The sequence below is a fragment of the Pithys albifrons genome, chromosome 18, assembly GCF_047495875.1.
Source record: "Pithys albifrons albifrons isolate INPA30051 chromosome 18, PitAlb_v1, whole genome shotgun sequence".
Classification (NCBI taxonomy): domain Eukaryota; kingdom Metazoa; phylum Chordata; class Aves; order Passeriformes; family Thamnophilidae; genus Pithys; species Pithys albifrons.
This window is the reverse complement of record NC_092475.1, coordinates 12,473,397-12,496,416: the sequence shown is the minus strand read 5'-3', so window position 1 is coordinate 12,496,416 and position 23,020 is coordinate 12,473,397. Positions and strand designations below refer to the sequence as shown.

The 23,020-nt window shown below is 55.9% G+C and overlaps 2 protein-coding genes across 7 annotated transcripts in view; one reads left to right on the top strand and one right to left on the bottom strand.

The window, feature by feature from the left end:
- Positions 1-1,304: 1,304 nt before the first annotated feature.
- GSS (glutathione synthetase) lies at positions 1,305-12,523 on the top strand. 5 transcript variants are annotated; one of them, XM_071573193.1, is made up of 13 exons: positions 1,305-1,375; positions 2,051-2,186; positions 3,554-3,699; positions 4,984-5,059; positions 5,845-5,984; positions 6,122-6,238; positions 6,348-6,428; positions 6,822-6,899; positions 8,441-8,507; positions 9,044-9,238; positions 9,640-9,721; positions 10,048-10,237; positions 10,927-12,523. In XM_071573193.1, exons 2-13 carry the CDS (start codon positions 2,058-2,060, stop codon positions 11,048-11,050), a joined length of 1,425 nt encoding a protein of 474 aa, XP_071429294.1. In that variant the 5' UTR covers positions 1,305-1,375; positions 2,051-2,057; the 3' UTR covers positions 11,051-12,523. The 5 variants fall into 5 exon arrangements, with proteins under 5 accessions (XP_071429294.1, XP_071429296.1, XP_071429295.1 ...); XM_071573195.1 differs by having other exon boundaries at positions 1,328-1,384; XM_071573194.1 differs by having other exon boundaries at positions 1,329-1,402.
- Positions 12,524-12,968: 445 nt separating this feature from the next.
- Positions 12,969-23,020, bottom strand: part of ACSS2 (acyl-CoA synthetase short chain family member 2) — a 35,056-nt gene continuing 25,004 nt past the window's right edge. Inside the window, exons 8-19 of one of the 2 annotated variants that reach the window (XM_071573191.1) lie at positions 22,525-22,563; positions 20,651-20,788; positions 20,258-20,428; positions 19,338-19,471; positions 18,957-19,089; positions 18,501-18,557; positions 18,131-18,211; positions 17,476-17,584; positions 17,275-17,343; positions 15,983-16,159; positions 15,203-15,277; positions 12,969-14,692 (exon numbers count right to left, since the gene is read on the bottom strand). In XM_071573191.1, coding sequence (XP_071429292.1) covers positions 14,565-14,692; positions 15,203-15,277; positions 15,983-16,159; positions 17,275-17,343; positions 17,476-17,584; positions 18,131-18,211; positions 18,501-18,557; positions 18,957-19,089; positions 19,338-19,471; positions 20,258-20,428; positions 20,651-20,788; positions 22,525-22,563 — 1,311 coding nt within the window. In that variant the 3' untranslated portion in view covers positions 12,969-14,564. The remainder of the gene's footprint in view (positions 14,693-15,202; positions 15,278-15,982; positions 16,160-17,274; positions 17,344-17,475; positions 17,585-18,130; positions 18,212-18,500; positions 18,558-18,956; positions 19,090-19,337; positions 19,472-20,257; positions 20,429-20,650; positions 20,789-22,524; positions 22,564-23,020) is intronic. The other variant, XM_071573192.1, reaches the window with a different exon arrangement.

The following is a 23,020-nucleotide window of genomic DNA, read 5'->3' as shown; positions in this document are numbered from 1 at the left end:
CTGCCCAGCACAGCCTGTGCTCCCCACCCCACGGGGCACCCCGAGTGGGTACAGGTGCCAGTGCCCACTGCCAGCAGCAATGCGGGCAGGGCAGGGATGGCCTCACCTGCCTTTGGGCTCTGCCATGGCCCAGGGCAATGCCAGGAGCATGGCAAGCAAAGCCTGCACAGCTTGGAGCTCCAAAGCCTTAAACATGAGCCCCTCCAGCTCCCAACCCTTCTCCCCACATCCCATGCCCAGCAATGCCCAAGGCTGTCATGGCCTTTGGGGCATCCATTGGGATTCTGCAATCCTGTGGGCTGCCCAGGCTCTGGGCCCAGCAGTGCCTTTGGCTGCAGCAGGAAGGGGCAGCAGGAGGTTTGCTGCCTGCTCTGGGGGCAGCACTGCAGGGGCTGCTCCTGGCAGAGCCCCCTCTGTGCTGGGCACAGCTTTGCCCTTGGGGACACTGCTCTGCCCCAGCCCAGGGAGTCCAGAGCAGAGGAGGCTCAGAGGTGACCTCAGCACTGTCTAGAACTATCTGAAGGGAAGTTCTGGCCAGGTGGGGGTTGGTCTCTTCTCCCAGGCACTCAGCAATAGGACAAGGGGGCACGATGGGCTCAAGCTCTGCCAGGGGAAATTGAAGTTGGAGAGCAGAAAAAAATTCTTTGCAGAGAGAGTGCTCAGGCATTGGAATGGGCTGCCCAGAGAGGGGGTGGATTCCCCATCCCTGGAGGTTTTTAAGGTGAGCTCGGCCGTGGCACTGAGTGCCATGATCTGGTAAAGGGACTGGAGTTGGACCAAGGGTTGGACTTGATGGTCTCAAAGGTCTTTTCCAACCCAATCCATTCTATGATTCTGTGGACACCAGCTGTGCCCAGGGCCAGCTGTCTGGACTGCCAGTGCACATTGGAAGAGGCTGTGTGACCACAGGAACCTGCAAATGTATGGACAGAAGGACAAGGAAACAACATATAAGACGTATATAAAGAATTTATTTATTTAATTAATAAGAATCTTCGGAATAAAACTCCATCTTTGCCTGCCTGCAAAGGGTGAATTTCAGCTCATGTCAGAGCAGCAGATGATGCAGCTGCAGGGCGTAAGTGGCAGTACTTAACGCTGAGACGTGACACGCAGTGACAGAACGGCTGATGTTATGAAGGATGACGTCACAGCGTGACGTTCAACATGACATCACGTATGACGTAACCGCCCAGACGCGCCCCGCGGCTCCTCCTCCCGCCCGCAGTCATAGTGCCTTGTTCTCCGCTCTGATTGGTCCGCTGCGCTGTCAATCCAGCGCCGGGGCGGGGCGAGGGGGCGGTCCGCCCAATCACGTGGCGTTCCGCGGTGCCGGGAGCAGCGGCCCGAGGGGGGCGCGGAAGGAGCGCGGGGGGTGAGAGGTGTCAGTGAGGGGCTGGTGGTCAGTGAGAGGTGTCGGTGAGGGGCTGGGGGTCAGTGAGAGGTGTCAGTGAGGGGCTGGTGGTCAGTGCGGGACTGGGGATCAGTGAGAGGTGTCAGTGAGGGGCTGGTGGTCAGTGAGAGGTGTCGGTGAGGGGCTGGGGGTCAGTGAGAGGTGTCGGTGAGGGGCTGGTGGTCAGTGAGAGGTGTCGGTGAGGGGCTGGTGGTCAGTGAGAGGTGTCGGTGAGGGGCTGGTGGTCAGTGAGAGGTGTCGGTGAGGGGCTGGGGGTCAGTGCGGGACTGGGGATCAGTGAGAGGTGTCAGTGAGGGGCTGGGGGTCAGTGAGAGGAGTCCGTGGGGGACTGGGGGTCAGTGCGGGGGTCAGTGCGGGACTGGGGGTCAGTGAGGGAGGTCCGTGAGGGGCTGGGGGTCAGTGCCTGGGGTGGAGGTCGGAGAAAGAGGGGCGAGGGTCCAAATGGTCCGGTGGCAAGAAAGGGTGTGTGGGCCGGGGGTCAGTGACCGGAGAGGGACGCGGTTCGGGAGTCAGGGCACAGGGATGGGCTGGGGACGGGGGTCGGGTGCCGGGGGTCTGGGACCAGCGAGGGTCAGGGCCCGGGGTCGCGGCCCCGGAGGGTCGGTCCGGGCTCTGACCCCCCGTACCGCCCCGCAGCGCTGCCATGGCCGCGCCCTGGCAGGACGTGGTGCGGGACGCGGCGGCCGTGCGGGACGCGGCGGCGGTGGCGGTGGACGCGGCGCTGCTGGCGGGAGTGCTGATGCGGACCGGAGAGCAGCCCCACAGCTCGGACGTGAGTGCGGGGCGAGGGGGGAGCCGCTGCCGCCACAGGGGTCCCTCCGCAGGGAGCAGCTCCCGGCTGGAGCCGCAGCTCGCTGCCCGTCCCGCGGATGAGAGACAGCCCTGCCGTACAGCTCCCCTTTTCCAAGCAGGGGGTACGTCTGGGAAAGCTTAGGAAGCTGCCCATTGTGGTGCTGGGAGTTTGTCCCTCTCCCAGCCTCTCACCACCCATAGGAACCTTTGAACCTTCACGGGAGAGTCTCACAGAGGAGCCTCTGCTTTTGGCGTGTTTCCAGCTGTAATCAGCCTTTGCCCCATACCTGGGACAAGGCAGCAGAGATGGAGGTGGCTGATGTGTGGGATTTACCTGTGGGGCATCCCTGGCAGCTGGCTGGGGTGGGGGGCTCTGTCTGTGGGAGTAGTCTCAGAGTATCTCTGTGCAAAAGTGGTGGGACAGTGTTGGGGACAGGTCTCTGAGGACCCTGGGGGTAAGCAGGTGGCTGGCAGACGTATGAGGAGGGATGTGTCCACCACAGAGCTGCTCACTGATGTCAGCCCCGTAGCAGGGTCAGGGCTCTGAGGGATCTTGAAGGGTGAGAGGAGGAGGGAGCTTGGGAGGAGAGGCCAAGCAGACTGCCAGTATCCCTCATTTCATGTAAAAATCCAAGTGAATTGGAAGATTCTGTCTGGTGTAATATTTTCACTTTGAGTTTAGCCTGGAGAAGGGGAGGCTCAGAGGTGACCTCAGCACTGTCTGGAACTCCCTGAAGGGAAGTTCTGGCCAGGTGGGGGTTGGTCTCTTCTCCCAGGCACTCAGCAATAGGACAAGGGGGCACGATGGGCTCAAGCTCTGCCAGGGGAAATTGAAGTTGGAGAGCAGAAAAAACTTCTTTGCAGAGAGAGTGCTCAGGCATTGGAATGGGCTGCCCAGAGAGGGGGTGGATTCCCCATCCCTGGAGGTTTTTCAGCTGAGCTTGGCCGTGGCACTGAGTGCCATGATCTGGTAAAGGGACTGGAGTTGGCCCAAGGGCTGGACTTGATGGTCTCGAAGGTCTTTTCCAACCCAATTGATTCTATGATTCTATGACCCTGTGCCTGAGCTGTGGGATGGGTCCAGAGTCACCCCTGAGACTGAGCAGGGATCAGAGGAAACAACTGATGGCCAGAACTCAGGACTGGCAAATTCACCTTTTCTCTGGCACTGAGGTGTTCTGGAGACACTGCCCTCCAGTTCAGGTGGAATGAGGGCATCCTTGGGGGGAAAACACTCCTTCCAGCCCGAGCTCTGGAGAAGCTGCTTTCAGACAAGCAGAGGAAGCAGCTCTTTAGCCCCTGTTCAGCTGCCCAGCCCTGAGTGCTGTGCTCCCTCCCTGTGTGCAGGTGGTGAACTACGCGCCCTTCACTCTGCTCCCCTCTGCGGTGCCACGGGCCTTGTTTGAACAAGCCTACGCTGTTCAGCAGGATTTTAACCTGCTGGTGGATGCCATCAGTCAAAACAAGGAATTCCTGGAGCAAACTCTGGCCAGGTAATGTTTTTGCATATGGGATTTTGAGGAAATGTTTCAGATGCCAAGCATTCACCACCTTTCAGGCATTCCTACCTTCCATCTGTTCATGTCCCACAAGCTGTGGTTGGGCACTCCTGTCCTCAGTAGAAATTGCCTCCTTGGCTGCATTATTTGTCCTAAGAATTACTCCCATCAAGTCTTTTGAGGTCTCCTTGGGCCTCAGAACCTGGGACATCTGGCCAAGAGGTAACTCCCTGTAGTGATCTTCAGTTTTGTGGGTGTTTTAGGCCTGTGAGCTTGTTGACTCCTGGGTCTGAAATGCAAATTGCTGGAGTCTTTGAGTCCTGGATTTAATAGTCTCTTTTAGTCTTATTTTGCATCTGCTTGTGCCTGTCCTATAACCAGCAGCTCTGCCTGCTCTGCTCAGTCACCCCCTGTCCCCTCTTTCCATCCACACGCTCTGGGTGCTGGAGGACTGTTCAGCTCTGACTCCTGGACTCTGCTGCATTTATCTGTGGCTGTTCCCTGGGCTGGAGAGACCATCCCTGGCTATGTCCCCTATAATTGTAGGGCTTTCACACACCCCTTTCCCCTTTTTGCTGCCTGTTGTGTGCTGCCTGCCCATGGGTGTTGGCTCTCTGGCACCAGAACAGAGCAAAGGAGGCTGTTTTCCGGCATCCTTTTGTTTTGTAAAGCCTTTGAAGCTGTTTCAGTGCTTGTGCCTGTTCCAGAGCTGGCTGCAGCCAGAGGTTGTGGGGGCAGGTTTGAGCCTGTGGTTAAGGAATGCAGCACCTGAGGCTTGTGTGTGTCTCAGGTGCCTGCCCTGTGCCAGGGCAGCTCCCTGGAGGTGCAGCTCAGGTGGCTCAGGGATTTGGGGCCCTGAGGAAAAGCCAACCCTTCTCCAGCAGGGCAGGAATTTGGCGCCTGACAGGACAGGGGGAATTGGATGAAGCTTGTGAAGCTTCTGTGAACTGTGTGCAGGCTCAGGGAGATTTGTGGTTTCTTCTGTCGCTGCAGAGTTCTGTGTTTCTTTGCTTTTGCCTGTCCCATCTCTGCCCAGCCAGTGAGTCACCTCTGCACAGCGAGGCCTTTTGTTGTGCTGGGCAAACTGGGTTTGTGTGTGGTTTTGCACTGTGCATTCATAGGGAGATGTTTCACAGTGTTGTAGCACTTGCTTGAGCCCCAGCCCTGCTCCTTGTGCTGGAGAATATTCCTCTCAAGGGTTTTCTCTGGAGAAGAATTAGTTTTTTTGTTCCCCTGTGGCAGCATCAGGGAACTGATCTGGTCTGTGTTTCTCTCCAGCACCATCAAGGTTGATGACTTCACCTCTCGGCTCTTCAGAATCTACATGCAGGTTTTGGAGGAAGGCTTGGCTCAGGTACCTGGGCAGGGGATCCTGGTGGCCTGTTCCCTTGGCATTGGGGTGGGATTGCCTGGGCTGTGGCTGCAGCTTTGGCACTGTGCACTCTGAGCCAGGCTGGGTGCTCCCTGCGCTGAGAGGTTGTCACAGCCTGTGAGCTCAGGACCTTGCCCTGCTGACAGTCATGCCCTTTGGATAGTCCTGCTCAAGGCAGTCAGGCCTGGAGTGGGAGGATTTGGTGTGGAGCTTTGAGAGTGTGCAGGGAAATGTGTCCTATCAGGACCTGCACCGGAGCAGGCAGCCCCTGCAGAGGTTCCTTTACTCTCACAAGTGTGGGGAATCCTCTGGAGCACTGAGAGTGCTCTGGGCTCTGGAGAAGGGGCAGGGCGTGACTTGCAGAGGTTTTTATCAAAATGAAGGTGACAGGACAAAGGAGAATGGATTCAAACTGACAAGAGCAGGTTTAGATGAGGTATTAGGAAAAAATTCTTCCCTGTGAGGGTGGGCAGGCCCTGGCACAGGTGGCCAGAGAAGCTGTGGCTGCCCCATCCCTGGGAGTGTCCAAGGCCAGGTTGGACAGGGCTTGGAGCAACCTGGGCTGGTGGGAGGTGTCCCTGCCCATGGCAGGGGAATGGAATTAGCTGATCTTTAGGGTCCCTTCCAACCCAAACCAGTCTGTGACCAGATCTGCCCTGGGAGGATTTTGAAGCGAGATCATCCAGAGGGGTTTGCAGTTAAAGGGGACAGCAGAACCCACCTCCCCTCCCCTCCCCTTTCCTCCCCTCCCCTCCCTTGTATTTCAGACTGTGTTTTTGGGCATCAACCGCTCTGACTACATGTTTGACTGTGGGGTGGATGGCACGACGGCGCTGAGGCAGATCGAAATAAACACCATTGCTGCCAGTTTTGGGGGCCTCACCTCCCGCACGGCCGATGTCCACGGGTAAGGGAGCCCCTCTGGCACTGCAGCAGCTGCACTGCCTGGCCTGCTGCACTCCTGTCCTCAGCTGCTCTCCCAACTCTGCTCTCTTGCTCCAGCTGGGACTGTCATGGCATTCACAACTTTTTTCTGTTCCAAAGGCTGGTGTTGAAAGTGCTGGGAAAGGCTAAGGAGGCCTCACGTCTGCTGCCCAACAACCCATCAAAGGGACTGGCCTTGGGAATTGCCAAAGCCTGGGAGCTCTATGGCTCCCAAAGGTAAGGAGAGAGGATGAAGCCTGGATCCCAGGGATGAAAAGCTGGTGATCCTGGGTGCATGTGGAGTGTTTGTGGGTTTAATGATGCCCTCCCTTGGTTTGTCTTGCAGTGCTGTGGTGATGTTTCTTGTGGAGGAAGTCCAGAGGAACATTTTTGATCAGCGATGTGTAGAAATTGAGCTTTGGAAGAGGTAACCAAAACTGAACCATCTCCTTCCTTTCAGAGGCAACCAACTGAACCTTTACCAAAACCGAACCATCTCCTTCCTTTCCCATCCCAAGGAAATTCAGTAAGATTGAATTTCCTTGGGATGGGAAAGGAAGGAGATGGTTCACTTTTGGTAAAGGGAAGCAGAGCAAACTGCTGCCAGTCATGGTGTTTCCCTCAAGGCAAGGAAACATAGGACGGGTCCCTGAACAGGGACTGTCTTGGGCTGTAGGATTCCTGTGGCTCCTACTGCAAATCCTGGGGTTATTTGTGAAGGGACCTACAGATCCTCCTTGCTGGAGCCACCAGTGCCACCTGTGGTTTCCAGCTCAAGTGACTCTGTCCAGACTGGTGACTCTGCCCCTGCTGTTCACAGGAACATCCGGGTGATCAGGAGGCGGTTCAGGGATGTGTTTGAGAAGGGGTCCCTGGATGGCAGCAGGAGGCTGTATATGTGAGTATGAGCCAAGGTGTGCATTCACAGGGCTGGGAAGGGCAGTGTTCAACCAAACCTGGTGCTGTGTTTTGAGTACAGATAGTGACTCTCTGGGACAGCACTTCCCTTCCCAGCTCCAGGTTGCTATTTCCTCTCAGAGTTGACGTGATTTTGTTTGCAGGGTGGTGAGATTTTGCATGCACAAAACTTAATTTCCCTCCTTCAGGCCACAGCCTTTGTTGCTCTGCAGGATCTTTACCTCCTCCACATGCATCTGTGAACAGCCCTGGTTGTTTCAGAGGCTTTCACAAAGCCATTTCCTATTTACCATTCACGTGATGCTCCCCCAGCGGGAGCTGGGCTGGGTTGTTAGTGCTGGAGGAGGAAACATTCCATGTCCCTTTGGGATCTCTTGGGTTTGAACTCCCTCAGTGTCTTCCTGCTCCCTCTGGAGGCCAGGACATGCAGGTCACAGACTCCAAGTGCTGGCAGTTGGTCCCAAGTGTGACGCTTGTCCTGTTTCCAGGTACTGTGCTTGAAGCTGTACAGGCCTGAAGGAAGACATGGTTTCATGATAGTATTTTTTCTGTAGTTAGTCTGATTTTTCCATGGTTTGACCTTTGGTGTCTGTGCTGTGTTTAGTTAATGAATACATTTGTCATGACTGGGTAGTTGAGGGGGAAGTGTATCCCCTGTACTTCCTCCCAGGCATCCTCCCCTCTTAGTGCTGGATGCCTCAGCAGTTCCAGCAGCTCCCTGGCCCTGTGTGGCCAGAGCCTGGGGCTGTGGTGCTCCAGCTGGGTCCTGGCAGAGTGGTTTGGTGCCTCTCAGGTTGTTGAGTTGTTGTCCTGTCTGTGCCACTGGAGAAGGACCCTGTTCCCTCTCATCTTCAAGAATCGAAGTGTCACAGAGTTCAGGAAAAGACCTCTAAGATTGAGTTCACCCTTTAACCCAGCACCACTAAACCATGTCCCCAAGTGCCACAATCACATACTTTTTAAGTCCCTGCAAGGTATAGTAACTCCACTGCCCTGGGCAACCTGAGCCACTGCTTGACCACCCTTTCAGTGAAGAAATTTCCCTGGTGCAACTTGAGGCCATTTCCTCTCATCCTCTCACTTGTTCCCTGGGAGCAGAGCCTGACCCCCCCCAGCTCCACCCTCCTGTCAGGGAGTTGTAGAGAGCAAGAAGGTGCCCTCTGAGCCTCCTTTTCTCCAGGCTCAATCTCCCACGCCTTTTTATGGGTGACAAAAACTTCAAAAATGAGGTTCTTGCCTCCCTGCTGGACTGGTGTCAGAATTATGGAGCCTTTTGTTAGAGCACAGGCCGTGTATCAGCTCCCCATGTCTCGGGATAGGCCAGGCCAGCTGGGACTCAGAGCAGAGGAGACAGGGCTTGCAGTCCTCAGCTTGCTGTGGCACAGCCAGCCAGGAGCAGAACAGCCAGGAGGCCAAGGAGAAGGGGCAGAAGCTGTAACATTTTGCATGTCTGCCCCCTTGGTGCTGGGGATCGAGCAGGGACTGGCCTGGCTCTGTGAATTCTTCTGGTTTCTGTTCCAGAGATGGCCAGGAGGTCGCAGTGGTGTACTACAGAGAGGGCTACGTGCCACAGACCTATGACCAGCAGGTCAGTACCCACCATCCTGCCTGGGAATCCACCCTCTGTAGCCTTGCCCAGTGAGTTTGAAATGCCCTGTGATCCCGGGGACATCTGCCCTGTCCAGGGTGGGGGTCAGTCCTGTCTGGCGTGGCTGAGGGCACTGGGGAGCTGTGACTCCAGACAGCAGGTACCTCTGTACAATGGGGTTAACACAGGTTTGGGCACCTGCTTGAAGGTTTCAGGCTTGGTTTACAGATCACTCAGAACTATCAGGCTGCAAGTAATAATAATACGGACCAGCTCTTGCTGTTGTCTGGAGGTGGCAGCACTGGACAAGCTGGGGAGGGAGTCCTGGCAAAGGCAGTGGGTTAACCTGGCTGTGCTGTTCCCAAGAGGTGGTATGAAATCCACGTCTGCTTTTCTCCAGAGTGCCATTCCCACCCCCATCCCTGCCAGCGGGGAGGCAGGAGACAAATCCTGTGTCGATAACTGAACAGAAAAGAGCAGAGAAACCCTTAGTGTGTTTTGTTTCCTGACGGGGCGTTGCTCTGGTTGTGCCTCAGAACTGGCAGGCGCGGCTGCTGCTGGAGAGGTCGCGGGCTGTGAAGTGCCCCGACATTGCCACCCAGCTGGCGGGCACCAAGAAGGTGCAGCAGGAGCTGAGCCGCCCTGGGACCCTGGAGAAGCTGCTGCCTGGCCACCCTGAGGCTGTGGCTCGAGTGAGAGCCACGTTTGCTGGACTCTACTCCCTGGATGAGGTGAGTGGGAGCAGGGCTGGGTCAGGAGTGAACGTGTGGATGTGTGCTTGGCATGCGTGATGTTGCTCTTTGGTTAAGGAGGTGAGAAGGCTTTGCTGTGGTCGTATTGGAATCCCTGTTTATCCTCCTCACAGGAGCCTGTCAAGTAGCTCCCTGATGCTTTGCTGTTCAAAAATCCCAGAATCATTTAGGTTGATATAGACCTTCAAGATCAACCTGTGACTGATCCCCACCCTGTCAACCAGACCAGAACACTGAGTGCCACATCCAGACATTCCTTGAACACCTCTAGGGATGGTGACTCCACCACCTCCCTGGGCAGCCCCTTCCAGTGCTAAACCACCCTTTCCAAGAAGAAATCCTTTCTTTATGTCCAACCTGTTTCCATCCTTGCTTTCCAGGGTGAAGAGGGGGACAAGATTGCTGCCACAGCCATTGCTGACCCTGAACGGTTCGTGCTGAAGCCGCAGCGAGAAGGTGGAGGTAAGAGCTGGGCTGGGCCCCTGGGGGTTTGCATTGTGGTTTGTGCTGTATCCAGGAGGGGCAGGAGCTCTCTGCTGGCTCCTAGTCCTGTGCTGACGGATAAAAGGTAGAATGGCTTGTGGCTGCTCATGGCCATGGGGACTAGGTGTGGTAGTAAGGTAGTGTCGCTCCTGGAGCAGCTCCCAAGGCCCCAGTGCTGGGTGTGAGGAGCCCAGGCAGCACCTGGGGAGGCAAAGGCTGGGTCATTTGGGCTGCTGGGCCACAAAACTGGGGGCAGTGGCTTATACTGTGTTGGGAAGTGCTTGATGTGCTGGTTTTGTTGTCAGGGAACAACCTCTACGGTGAAGAGCTCAGGCAGGTTCTGGAGAAGATCAAAGACAGCCCTGAGAGAACCTCCTACATTTTGATGGATAAGATCAAACCACAGCCAGCACTGAATTACTTGCTGAGGGCTCACAGTCCTCTCCAAGTGTCCGAGTGCATCTCCGAGCTCGGTATCTTTGGTGTCTATGTCAGGTGAGAAATGTACTTGTGTTCTTGGGATGGTTCCCTGCTCCTGGCGTGGGTCAGGAGCGATTTCCCCTCTGTGCTGCCCAGCACAGCAGCAGGACAAGTTTCTGTAGGGAGCTGTAGGTGCAGGGGACAGGCATGACCATTCAGTCTGTGCCCCTGGCAGCAGCTCTCTGAGCACATGTTCAAACACTGAACTGCTGCTCTAAACCTCCTGCCAAACAAGTTGCTGAAAAACCACGGCGCTCGTGCTGGCAGTCACTGGTGTGACAGCCACGTGGAAATGTGTGTCTCATCCCTCACTCCTGGGAGCTGTTCTGGGGTTCTGGATGCAGCCATGTGCTTTTGTGAAGGCCTGGTGACCTCTGAAACGTCTGAACAGGGTCGTGTTCAACCCTGAATAGCTGCTGCTTTTGTTTAAAAGCCTCATCCTAGGCCCACAGAAACGTTTCCAGAGCATATAATTTAAATCCTTCTCAAACAATTTTAGGAACAAAGGTGCTCTGGCAGCATTCAGACCCTGACAGTCTGTGTGTAAGTCCAACCAGAATGGCCAGTGGAGCCACGGCACTGTCTGTAAAGACCCAGCATTAGCCCTGGGGCTCTTACCTACCTTGTGTGGTGCTGTGGCAGGTGAATCCCACTCTCCAGGATAAATGCCATGAGCTCTGAGTGTGTTTCCCTCTCCTTTGCAGGCAGGGCCAGGAGATGGTGCTGAACGAGGCCGCGGGCCACCTCCTGCGCACCAAGGCCATCGAGCACGCGGATGGCGGGGTGGCCGCCGGGGTGGCCGTGCTGGACACTCCCTACCTGGTGTGAGGAGCCCCATCCACCCTCCTTACCTGCTGCCCAGAGAGCTGGTCTGCCACAGGGATTTCTCCTTAGGGTGCACTTGCCAAGGGGTGCAGGTTCTGAGGAGGGACTGTGCGCACACAACTGCTCAAAGGCCCCATGTGCCAGTGCCATCTTCTCTGCTGCTCCAGGAATAAGGGGTTCCCTTGCCCTGCCTGCCGTGGGGACCCCGCCTCAGGCACAGCCCAGCTGTGACCTCTCCAGACTGCCTGGGTCTGGGTGTTCCCTGGGGCCTGGCCTGGGGGCAGGGGAGTGTACAGCAAAGGGTGAAGTGCCACAACGGGCCTTTGTGCTGCTCCCCCTTCTGTGCTCGTTGATGCTGCAGAATTTCTGGAGATGTACAACACCTAGGGAGTGAGAGGAGAAAGGTGGATGTGCAAGTAGCAGCCTTCATCTTCACACAGTGCCTCAGTGCTTTCCAGGTGAAACAGGAGAGCTCAGCTCCACATGCCATGGCCCCCCAGCCCTTCCCATGCTGCTGCTGCTCTGAGTTTTACTTTTCCCTGTGCCTGAGGATCCTCAGGGTTCCTGCACAAGGGACAGCTGCCCTGGATGATTTGCCTAAGGGCCTCTTGCTTGCTTTTGGTTTTGCTTTTGCTTTGCCCATCCAGCTCCTGTTTTGTTGGACTGGGTGCTCCTCTCAAGCAGTGCCTCTGTGCCACAGCAGGCAGGCACCAGTGCAGAGTCCAGGGCTGCATCTGCTCCCCCTGCCTCCCACAGCCCTGTCCAGCAGGTCTCCACAGGCTGGCAGAAGGATCTCACCAATGGTGGCAGATCCCGAGGTGATGGTGAATTGCAGCCTTGTGTCACAGCCTGCATGTTGATAAACCCTGAATGCCCCCGGGCTTGTGCCAGTGCATCCCACTGCTGCAAGTCCCTGATACCTTCCCAGGGAGCCCTGGCCTTGGATACAGCCCTGCTGGGATGTGGGGCAGGCTGGCACTGGGAGCTTTGGGGCAAGGAAGCAAAGGAATTGCAGGAGGCTGGGCAGGCACAGCTCCAAGCACTTTACTCTGGGACCAGCACCAGTGGATGGAGAGGTGTCTCCCTCCAGGTTTCATGGATCAGTGGGAACAGCATAGCAGTGGAGGGACAGGGAGGAGTGTGGGCTCTCCTGCTCAAGGTCTTTTGCCTCTTCCTCCAGCCCCTCTTCCTCCTCAGCCCTAAAAAAGCTGCACGTCTCTGGCAGGGAAGAGCCCAGGCAGCCTCAGCCCGACCCTGTCAATGACAGAAAGCAGCGCAAAGCCAGAATTCCTGGGGAGTGGGTGTGCTGAGAGACAGCCCTGCCCCTGCCGGGCTCAACGCTGCAGCGTCAATCCCCTGTCGGTCACTTTGGGGACAGCCCCGTTCTGCCTGTGTGACTGATCCCGGGATTCCTGGGGGTTTTCCTGGGGGGGCTGATTACCCCCAGCCAGAGATTAAAAGGAATGTGCAATCTGACCACGCTGCTTGTGCCGGGTTTGTCTGAGCAGAGGTGCACACCTGGCCAGGTGTGCAGTACCTGTGGCTGTGCCTGGGTGGAGGTGAGGCAGCCCTGAGCCCCCTCAGGTGCTCAGGCACCTCCCCGGCCTTGGTACTGCATGAGCAGGTGATGACATGTGGCTGTCACATTGTCTTCTGCTTCTCTTGAGAACAACATTGGAGAGCCCAGGGAAATGGGCAGACTCCAGCCCTGCAGCCAGAGCTTCTGCCCTTGGCCCAACAGCCACTCACAGCCTGTAAATCCCAGTCCATGGAAAAGCATCGTGGTGGCAGGAACCTACCTGTCCCCATCCCCAAAAGCCAACCGTGGTTGTGACACAGGCACTCCAACAGCCCTGAGCACTCCCCTCTCACCCAGACTCAACAGCACATGAGCACCTACAAACTACACACACAGAGACTGTTGCCATTTTGTTTTCTTGAATTTTATTTCATTTTGCATGAAACCCTCGCTGTTTCCAGCCAAAATTACGTAACTGAAGAGAGTAACAGAGGAGCAGCGAGGATGTGGGAATCCTTGTCACCAAGGTGGCACAATCCAGTGGCACAGAGCTGTGGGGGCACGTGGGACACCGGCAGGCACCGAGGGTACAGATGACACGGGTGCTGTGCCAGTGAGAGCAGCAGGTAGGAAGTGAGACTTGGGACTTGGCCAGCAGCAACACCTGCCCTGAGGCCCCTGCCCCAGAGGCAGCTGCTTCCTCCTTTCCAGCCCAAAGTCAGCTCAGGTTGCAGGTAAAGCCTGGACACTGGCACTCACCAAAACGGCAAGTTTTAAAGCCCATTTCTCCTTTGGTTTCAGTGCAAAATAAAATAGTTCACATGCAGTTTTTATACAGACATTGCAAAGGAGGTATTGGCCCCAGCTCAGCCTGGGCTGGAGTTAAAGGTCCTTCACTGGAGGAAGGATGGCTTTGGCAGTACCCTGGTGGTGTTCAGGCTCTTGGGCAAGAGGCTTGGGGGTCTTTAGCTCTCCTCATCATACAGCCATGTCAGATTTAGGCAAACACCAACTCTAAACATTTCCCACCATTTTTTCCTGATGATGAAAGATCTAGGACTCACATGGCCCTGCCTGCCTTGTTTCTCTGCTGTATCAGTGCTCCTGATGCCTGCCCAGTGCCTGGGTCACCTGCCATGGCAGAGGTGCCCCTGCCTGGCTGTTTCCCTCACCATCCTTTGGTGTAACAGCCCCCAGTCCTTGCCCAGGAAGCAAAGGGAGCACTGAGCTCTGCCAGTTCTGGTTCAGCTGTGAGCTGCTCCATGGAGCCTGTCACACCAAGCATACACAGCTCCCCACAGTGCCCATGGCCAGGGAAAGACCCTGGATGGGGAAATCACACCAGCTGGCACCATGCAGGGAGGAAGCAGCAGATCTGGTGTCAAACTGCTCTAAAATCTGTTTAAAGCCCAGAGCTCCCTCAAGCCTTGCCCCACTCCCTGGCAGGCTCAGGACCTCTGCCAGCAGCAGGCTGGGGCAGTGGATGCAAGATAAGCTCAGTGATGATGTGTTTGAAGTGCTCCTGCAGCTTGCAGCACCCCCAGGAGAACAGGAAGCTTAACTGGTGTGTGGGCAGTGGTGGATGCACCTCCTTGGCCTGCTTGCATTGAGTAATTCCAGCACCACTTCCCCTCCAGCCCCCAAAGTTCCTCCCCACTGTGCACAAGGTGCCAGGGCCCCTCAATTACATAAAATTAATTAACACCCTCTACCGCCCCAAAAAATTAAATTAAAATCAAGAACGAGGTGCTGCAAAAGGAGGAGGATGAGTCCCTCTGTGCTGAAGCTCAGATGTCTGATGTCCACATGACAGACACCCTCCTCTAGGGCACAGACACGGCCTGTCCAGAGCCAGACTCTCCCCATTCCTACATTGGTACATTCAATTCAACAGGTGCAGGCTTCCTTCCAGGGCAGGCAGCGGTTGTTTGAGGGACCTGCTCACCAGGACCCTGCTGCTGCTGCCACAGTTCTGCTCAGCAGGGACAGGCCCTGCTGCTACTGCTTTGTGTCACATCTGCTGTTGAAAAGGTGTTTGATGATGCCCGGGTTTGCCAAGGTGGAGATGTCCCCCAGATCTTGGTCATTTTTGGCAATCTTCCTTAATATCCGTCTGGTGATCTTTCCTGTAAATGGCAGCAGTGACATGGAAGCAGGAATCAGAATCATGGAATGGTTTAGTCTGGAAGGGACCTTAAAAACCATCTTTCCAACCCTTTGCCATGGGCAGGAACACCTTCCTCTATCCCAGGTTGCTCCGAGCCCTGTCCAAACCTGGCCTTGAACACTTGGACAGGGATGGGGCAGCCACAGCTTCTCTGGGCAACCTGTGCCAGGGCCTGCCCACCCTCACAGGGAAGTAGTTCATTATCTCTAATCTACACCTGTCTTCCATGAGTTTAAAACCATCACCCCTTGTCCTGTCACTATCTGCCAGTATCACAACTCCCTTTCTCCAGGAGTCAGGATCTCTTCACTCCTCAGCAGGAGTGGGGAGTACCCAGACCAGCACACCCTGCTTGCCCTGAGGTTGCTCCCTCCCTAATCTGAGTAGCCCTGGACAAGCAGCGTAGGGCTGATCTCCTTCCATGGGCAGGAACTGCCCAGTCTCCCCCAGCACCATCAGTGCCCCTTACCTGAGCGGGTTTTGGGCAGGCTGGGGGCATACTGGATGTAATCAGGTGTCGCTATCGGTCCGATTTTTTCTCTGACTGCAAAAAAAGAGATATTTTCATTGCAGGGATGAGGAGATACCACACATCCTTTCCAGTCAGGATGGCCAGGTTAAGACACACAGAGCCCACCCCCTGGGGCACCTGGCAGGGCAGTGCTTAGAGCTGCTGCCCTGTGAGCCTCTACACTGTGGGAGGAGCAGCAAGACCTGCAATGCCAACAGGGCCATAAGCACATCTTCCCAATGGCAAGAGCACTGATTACTTTTTTCATTCCCTCCATCTTTCAGAGACTTCTATAATGGTTACACCAATCACTATGAGTATTTTTGATAGAGCAAGGACTGATCCACTGTTGGGTTCCTACAGAAGCTGCCATGGGTCCATCCTGTGTGCCAAATGCTGCAGTTTGTTGTAGCAGTGACCAGAGAACAAACACCCAGAGCACCACCCCAAAGCAACCCAATGATCCTCACAGCAAGTCCCAGTCTGCCAGGGAGAGCCCTGCTGCAAAGAAAAGCCTGCTGAGCACCCCAGCCCCTCACACGACTGGCAGCTCCCATGAGGCAGAGGTGGCATCACATGAGCAGCCAAAAGCCAGGAGAACTAATTTTAGTCTTTGCCAGCCGTGCTTTCTAATCAAGGGGGCACCTTGTCACAGTTGTCCATGCTGCATTCCCCAGACCACAAGCCCTTAACCCCTCCATCACCTGCACAGCCTCCCAAATATTTGGCTGTTGTTACCTTGTTTTTTCAGCTCCTCCGTCAGGCTCTGGGTGAACTCGTGGCCCTCCCTCAGGGTCACGAAGCAGTAGAGGCACTCTCCTTTCAGGGGGTGAGGGTGACTGACCACGGCAGCCTCCGCGACTGCCGCGTGCTCCTGCAGCGCCGACTCCACCTCCGCCGTGCTCAGCAAGTGCCCTGGAAACAAGGGGAGGCAGCACTTTACTGACCTGCAGGAAGAGGTATGCAGGTGTAAAAGGCCCTAAACTACAGGTTTGAGAGCAGCAATTTGATTTGCTTGAGAACAGATAAGGGTTGGAGAGAGAAACTCATTTCAGCAGTGCTCAGAAAGCTGCCAGGTGTCACTCGCCTGCAGGGCAAGGCCACCTCCCCTGGCTGCTCCCCCTCCCACCTTTAGGCTTCTTCCTTCAACAGATCATGGACAGTTCACAGCCACGGGATTAAACAAAGCACAGCCTGAGGAGGAGCTGGATTGGGCAAGAGACCTGCTCACATGGTCGACTGGGAGGTGCAGAGGAGGAATAGGCTGGATCTGCAGAGTCCAGGCTTCAGCTCATCGCTGTGGGGGGGTTGGATAGCACTCCAGATTTTGGGACAGAGGCACAACTCACTCCTGTGCACCTCTGCTCTGACATCCCACCCTGGGACTGCTGTCACAGAATGCCACAGGAAGGCGGTCAACTCCCAGAGCCATCAGCTGGTGGAGATTCAAGCACTGCTGGTCAGGTCCATGGATCAAATTAGATCCTTTCACAAGTACAGCAGCATCTCAGAGCCAGCAGGATGCACCTGCAGGCTACAGCATCCAGGAAAGGAGGGAGTGACTTATTAAATACAGTGTATGGAAAATGATGGGCTGAGAAGCAGCTGAATCTGCAAGACTGTGGTGGTGGAAGAACCTAAGAAGCTCTAAGCAGACTGATCCAGCTTTGAGGTCAGCCCTCCTTGCAGTAGCAGGCTGGATTAGGGACCACATAATCCTGCCCAACCCCTGTGATTCCCTGCGGCCCTAAATCCCTCAGCAGAGAGGCTGGTTACAGAAGGTTCCTTCCCTCCAGTGCATTGTCTCCAGGGGAAATGATGCAGAAACTCACCAAGTCACAGCCTCATCTGTCCCTGCAATAACCCTGACCCAGCAATTCCAGCCACTCTGAGGACAGGTTGCTGGGCAGAGTCATGGATGCAGAACCATCCCCCATGAACGAGGTGGCTTTTGTAACCAGATGCATCCCACACACAGCAAGGTGTCACAAAGCACATTGGTTCCCACTGAAGACAAAACTCCTGCTTACCAGAAACATTCAACATGTCATCAATTCGCCCTGTGATCCAGTAATAACCATCTTTATCTCTCTTGCAACCTAAAAATAGCCAGAAATGACAGTGTGAGGCAGCAGTGCCAGCCCTTGGAACAACTGATAAGGGACTCTGAGGGCAGGACATGGCAAGAGTTCAGTTGCTGCCCCTGTGGCCACACATAAGGACCATCTTACCATCGCCTGTCACGTAGTACCCAGGAAACTTCTTAAAGTAGACGGTTTCAAACTGCTGGTGCTTCCCGTAGAGTGTGCGCATCATCGCTGGCCAGGGCTGCTTAAACACCTGGGGGTGGGCAAAACACAGCCCTGGCTCACTGAGAGCCAAACCAAGAACTCAGGTTTGCACCACAGCAAGAGAGGAGCCAGAGAGTGGCACTCAGACAGCTGCTGCCCAGTGCTGATCCACTGGGAAAGTCTCAGCAGGCCTAGCAAGGCAGAAGGAGCTTGGCTGAATCATTCCTGTGCTCCTGCCCTGCCCACATGTGCATTTGGTGATGAGACAACAGTAAAAATTCCCAGCAAGTTATGGCATTGGAGGGAGTTCCCACCACCTAAGGGAGTCTCTTGTGTGGATACAGAATTAGTGGATAATCATTAAGATTGGAAAAGACCTTTAAGATCATCAAGTCCAACTGTCAACCCACCACTAAACATGTTCACCACTAAACCATGTCCTCAAGTGCCACATCCACACGTTTTTTGAACACTTTGAGGGGTGGTGACTCTACCCCTTCCCTGGGCAAAAAGATGTGTCTGCTACCAGGAATGCCCCAGAACTCATGGGGAATTGGCAAAGGGAGGGTGGGGAAGATCAGCTCTTCTTCCTTACCAGATAGCCTTCTGCTTCTCCTTCCAGCTCTTCCCCTGATTCGTTCAAGACAGCAGGAACCACACCAAAGAAGGGGAATGTCTGCCATAGGGACCAGAGAAGGGAGACATGGAGCTGAGGCCACACATTAAACCCCGGTGAATCAGAGGGAGGGGAAGGCAGACCAGGGGCAGCTTTGGAAAGGCTGTGGTACATGGAGCCTGTGATTGCAGCTGCCTGGGATTTTGGGTGGCGGTCACCTCCCCACATGTACCACCGTCCCACCAACCCCCTGGCAGGCTGTAGCCACCCAGCCATTACACAGACAAGGCCTTGCTGAGGCTCCCAGGGAGCCCTTCCTGCCCCTGGGGAGGAGAACACAAGTACTCACAGCAGAGCCTGGCTTCAAGGGGGTGGCAGCAGGAAGGGGTGTCAGCATGTGGCCTCCCTGCAGAGAGAGGCAAAACAGAGTGGGTTTGGGCCTGTCAGTCTATCCCACAGCTGTCTGCAGCAGCTCTGGTCACATCCCAGGCAGGATATGGCAGGGGATAGGGAGCCATTTTTTGGGCACAAAGCTTGGAGCTGCTGTGGGAGAGAAAGAGGGGGAAGAGAGCAGGGTCCAGAACAGACCTTGGAAGAGAACCTTTGGAGGGGGTTTTCCCTTGGAGCCTGTTTGAGGTCCAGGAAAAGAGGAGAAGCAGAGCCAACACTTTCAGGCCATACCAAAGTCTCTCAGGCAGGCCAAACAACCAGTCCCCTTGGACCCAAAAAACCACTATGGCAAACCTGCAGAGACCCTGTGGGGAGCACAAGGAGAGGTGCCAGAGACCCCTGGGTGAGGACTCACCGTTTCTGTCTGCCAGAAGGTGTCCACGATGGGACACCTCTCCTCTCCCACCACGCGGTAGTACCACAGCCAGGCCTCGGGGTTGATGGGCTCACCCACGGTCCCCAACACCTTCAGGGACTTCCTGCTGTGCCTGCAGAGAGGAGGGGGCTGGCAGGGGCTCAGCAGGCCATGGGGAGCAGCACCGTGAGCCCACTGCCAGCAGAGCCTGCAGGAACTCCAGGGCTACCCAAGATGTACATGGGCCTTCCAGACATAATTCAGAGCCTTCTCAGCGTTTTTCCACGGGGGACAAAAGGAGACCTTGGTCATTTTGCAACTCCCACCCAGCTCTGCTGTGGCACAGCCAGAGCCAGGGGTCTCTGTGCCACTGGGACTCACTTTTTGACTGGCTCCTCCCCGTACTTCATCAGCAGCCGGATGGCCGTGGGTGCTGTGTACAACTTGGTCACCTTGTACTTGTCAACGATGCTCCACATTCGCCCGACATCTGGGTAGGTGGGGACACCTTCAAACTGAGCAGGAGACAGGGCAGTGACACAGCTGTTCCTCACTGCTCCCCACCTGCAGCACCTGCCCAAGCAGGAGAAGCCAACCAGCAGCTGGACCCCAGAAGGAATGCCCACAGGAATGTCAGGGGTACCCCGCAGAGAAACCAGCCAAGGTTGGGGACCTCCCCTTACTGCTTCCTTGGGATGGATCTGGCATCACCCCACCCCAGATGTCCTCGCAGATGTCCCCCGACACCCTCTTGCAGCATGGGCACTTGGCTGGCACCACACTGACACAGTCCCACTGGCATAAATGCCCACATGGTAAAGGGTGAGAGGTCCAAACAGAGTGACAGAACCACAACCCAAAACATCAAGAACCCCAAGAAAGGCCTTTCACCAACATAACACTGATTTTACTGCTTGCATTTCCCTGCGGATTCTTGGGCAAAGGTCTCTGGCTCCCTGATCTATAGGCAAGTTACACTGCCAAGGGAGAAGCAGGCAAATCAGCATCAGTGGTGAAAACATCACTCCCTGATCCAGTTTTGCATTGCCCCACAGCAGCCCTGGCTCCACTGGTACACAAGGCTTGTGCTTTTAAGGGAAAGAAGCAGGGGAGCATTTCAAAAATTAACCACCCAAAAGCCACACACAAACTCACCCCCTGAGCAGTCACCATGCCCTCCTTGGGGACCACCGCCCTTCCTGGCAGAGCCCAGGGCACTGCCCACCATCAGAGAGCAATGCAGGGATGCAGCTCAGCACCACCAGCTCCCCCCTCCTGGAGTGCAAGCACCCAGCACTTACTAACACACTGGTTGCCCCGTTTGCCAGGGGCCCATAGGTGAGGTAGGAATGGCCCGTTATCCATCCGATGTCAGCCGTGCACCAGTACACGTCCTCAGGGTGGTAATCAAACACGTATTTAAATGAGGTGGCAACAAAAATCATGTATCCACCCACAGTATGCAGCACACCCTGCAAGGAGAAGGCACACAACTGTCAGGGTGAGCTCCCACCCAGGCCCTCACCCTCCCAGGCCAAGCTGAGCATCACTGAGCTCCAAGAGTAGGTGAGCAGGAATGACCTGCACAGCCCCTTTCCTCCTCTTCCTACTGGGACCTCCCAGTCATCACCATCTCCCCAGCTGAGGTATTACTGTGGTTCAGCCCGTCCCATGGCAGGGAGCTGGGAGCACACCTTGGGCTTTCCCGTTGAGCCACTCGTGTAGAGGATGAAGAGCTCGTCCTCGGCGTCACACCACTCGGGCTCACACTCTGTGCTGGCACTGCCCATCAGCTCGTGCCACCACATGTCCATGGCTGGGTCCCAGGGCGTCTGAGGAAAGCAGAAAATTAGGAAGAGGCTTGTCCAAAAGTAAGAGGGGAGTACAAGGAGTGCAGCCCCAACCTTGCCCTGCTCATGGGGCTGTTGAGGGGGACGTTCACAGCACAGCCTGATGCAAACCATGCACCAGGGCCACAGCTCCCACTCCAGAAGCTCCTTTTCTCAGCCCACAGCCATAAGGAAAACCTTTAAACACAGTCTGGCTGAAAGACCTGAAGCAGAGTGTCCAAACCCCAGGTAACAGCGATGGATCCCTCTGGGCAGTGGCAGCAGCCAGGAGAGGAGAGGCCCTGCAGCAACAGCTGCTCTGGGCCCTCCCCACAGTCAGGCTCCTCCTGCCCTTGGGGCTGCCCTCAGCTGCAGCCCCACAGCAAAGCAGCAAGCACAGCCACACAGCCACCTGTCCCTCACACCTTGCACAGACCCCTATGGCAACACAGCCAAGACAAACAGGAACACAGTGGGCTCGCACTGCCTTGGCCCTGCAGAACCAAAAAATGTGTTCTCTGGATTTTAAGGTAATTATCCTGCTAAGAAGGGACTGCTCCAATGCAGAGCAACCCAGCACTGGCTTCCTGAAGATGCCAGAGCTGTGACAGAGCCTCCAGTGCTTGTGGTTGACAGGCAGAGGTCACCCCGAGGGTTGTGCTGGCTGCCCACCTCTCCAGGGTGGCACAGTTCAGGGCAAGGCTTAACTCCCCCTGACCTTCCCACCTTTCCTCAGAGCAGTCTGGGGGGGCAGCTGAGCAGGCAACACTCCCCAGCCTGAGCCCAGACCTCCACTTCCCACATCTCTGCGAGGGCAGGCACCTGCACATCTCCTCCCTGCAGAGGCAGAGCTCCCACAGCTGGGGTGCACAGAGGCACACAGAGCAGCCACGGGGTCTCTCTGCAGCACTAAAGATGTTCATGTGCCATTTGGGCACTGGGACCCCACAGTCCAGCACATGTGGTGCAGGGGACACCAGCTGATTGACAGCTTGGCACAACTGAGCCCACCTGGAAAGCTTTCATGGATCCCCAGGGCTGCTGGCTTCACCTGGGGAAAGAGTTTCCACAAGTCTGACCCACCAGCAAGCTCTCAGCAAGGCACCAGGTAAACGAGCCCAAGGCTGGCTCACACCAGCCCATCCAACAGCTGCCTCTTCCATCTCTCCTTCAAGGATCCCTCTCCTTCAAGCACTCTCTCTGCCCCACAGAGGGGGACAGACCCATGGCAGCCCCTGAGGCCAAGCCTGTTCTCTGCCTGCCTGCTCTGGGGGCCCTGAGGCCACGGCTCCTTGGATGAGGCAGGCAGAGCCCACATGCTGGGTCTGGAGCTCCAGGTTTGCTGCTTGGGGCCAGGAAGCTGCAGGTGATCCCCCACCAGCCTCACCCCAAGGTTTGTCAGGAGAGCTGCTTTTGAAAGGCCCAGAGATGACTCCTCACCCAAACACTGCCAGTGCATCCCAGAGGCTCTGCATTCCCCCTCAGCACCCTGACCTGCACCAGGGGGGTTATGGCTGTGGATTTGTTCCTGGCAGCAGAGCTGGTGGCACTGCATTCACCCCCACACCGTGGGCAGCGCCAGCAAGCAGCGGGTGGCACCTGTCACTAACATGCACCTGCTGGTCCCCGGTTAGGAAGGCACGTGTGGCCGTGCAGTGGGAGCAGTTAGAGAGGTGGAGAGTGGAGGGGAAGCAGAGGGGAAGTGCCATAAAAAGGAAGGCAGTGCTGTGTGTAAATACCTTGGGATGGAGTCTCTGTGAACTCTCAGTCTTTTTTTCCTGTTAAAAATCCACAAAGAGGGAGTGAAAGTTGGGAAGTGGAGGATCCACACTGGGTTTGCAGGCAGGGAGCTGAAAGCCCACAGGCCTGGGTGCTGGGAAACCATCCTGGCAGGCTGGAAAATGCTGAGATCCAGGGCCATGCCAGGAGATGCCCTCTGGAGCAAAAGCCTGCCCGTCTCCATCACTTTCCCTGGGTACCTGCTGCCTCCACGGCAGGTCCTGGAGGCCACTCCCTGCACAGGCCAGCTGGGAACAGAGGCACAGAGCCAGCATCCTGCCCACACACCATCCAACAGCCTTACACAAGCCAATGGCACAGGACAGATGCATCCAAAAGGGAATTAATCTTTAATGAAGTGTCTGAACAGCAAGAGCCAAAGGGTAAGAGACCTCCTTCAGTCTCTTCCGGGACGTTCTGCACAAAAGCCTCAACTCACCTACAGGAACCAGCACA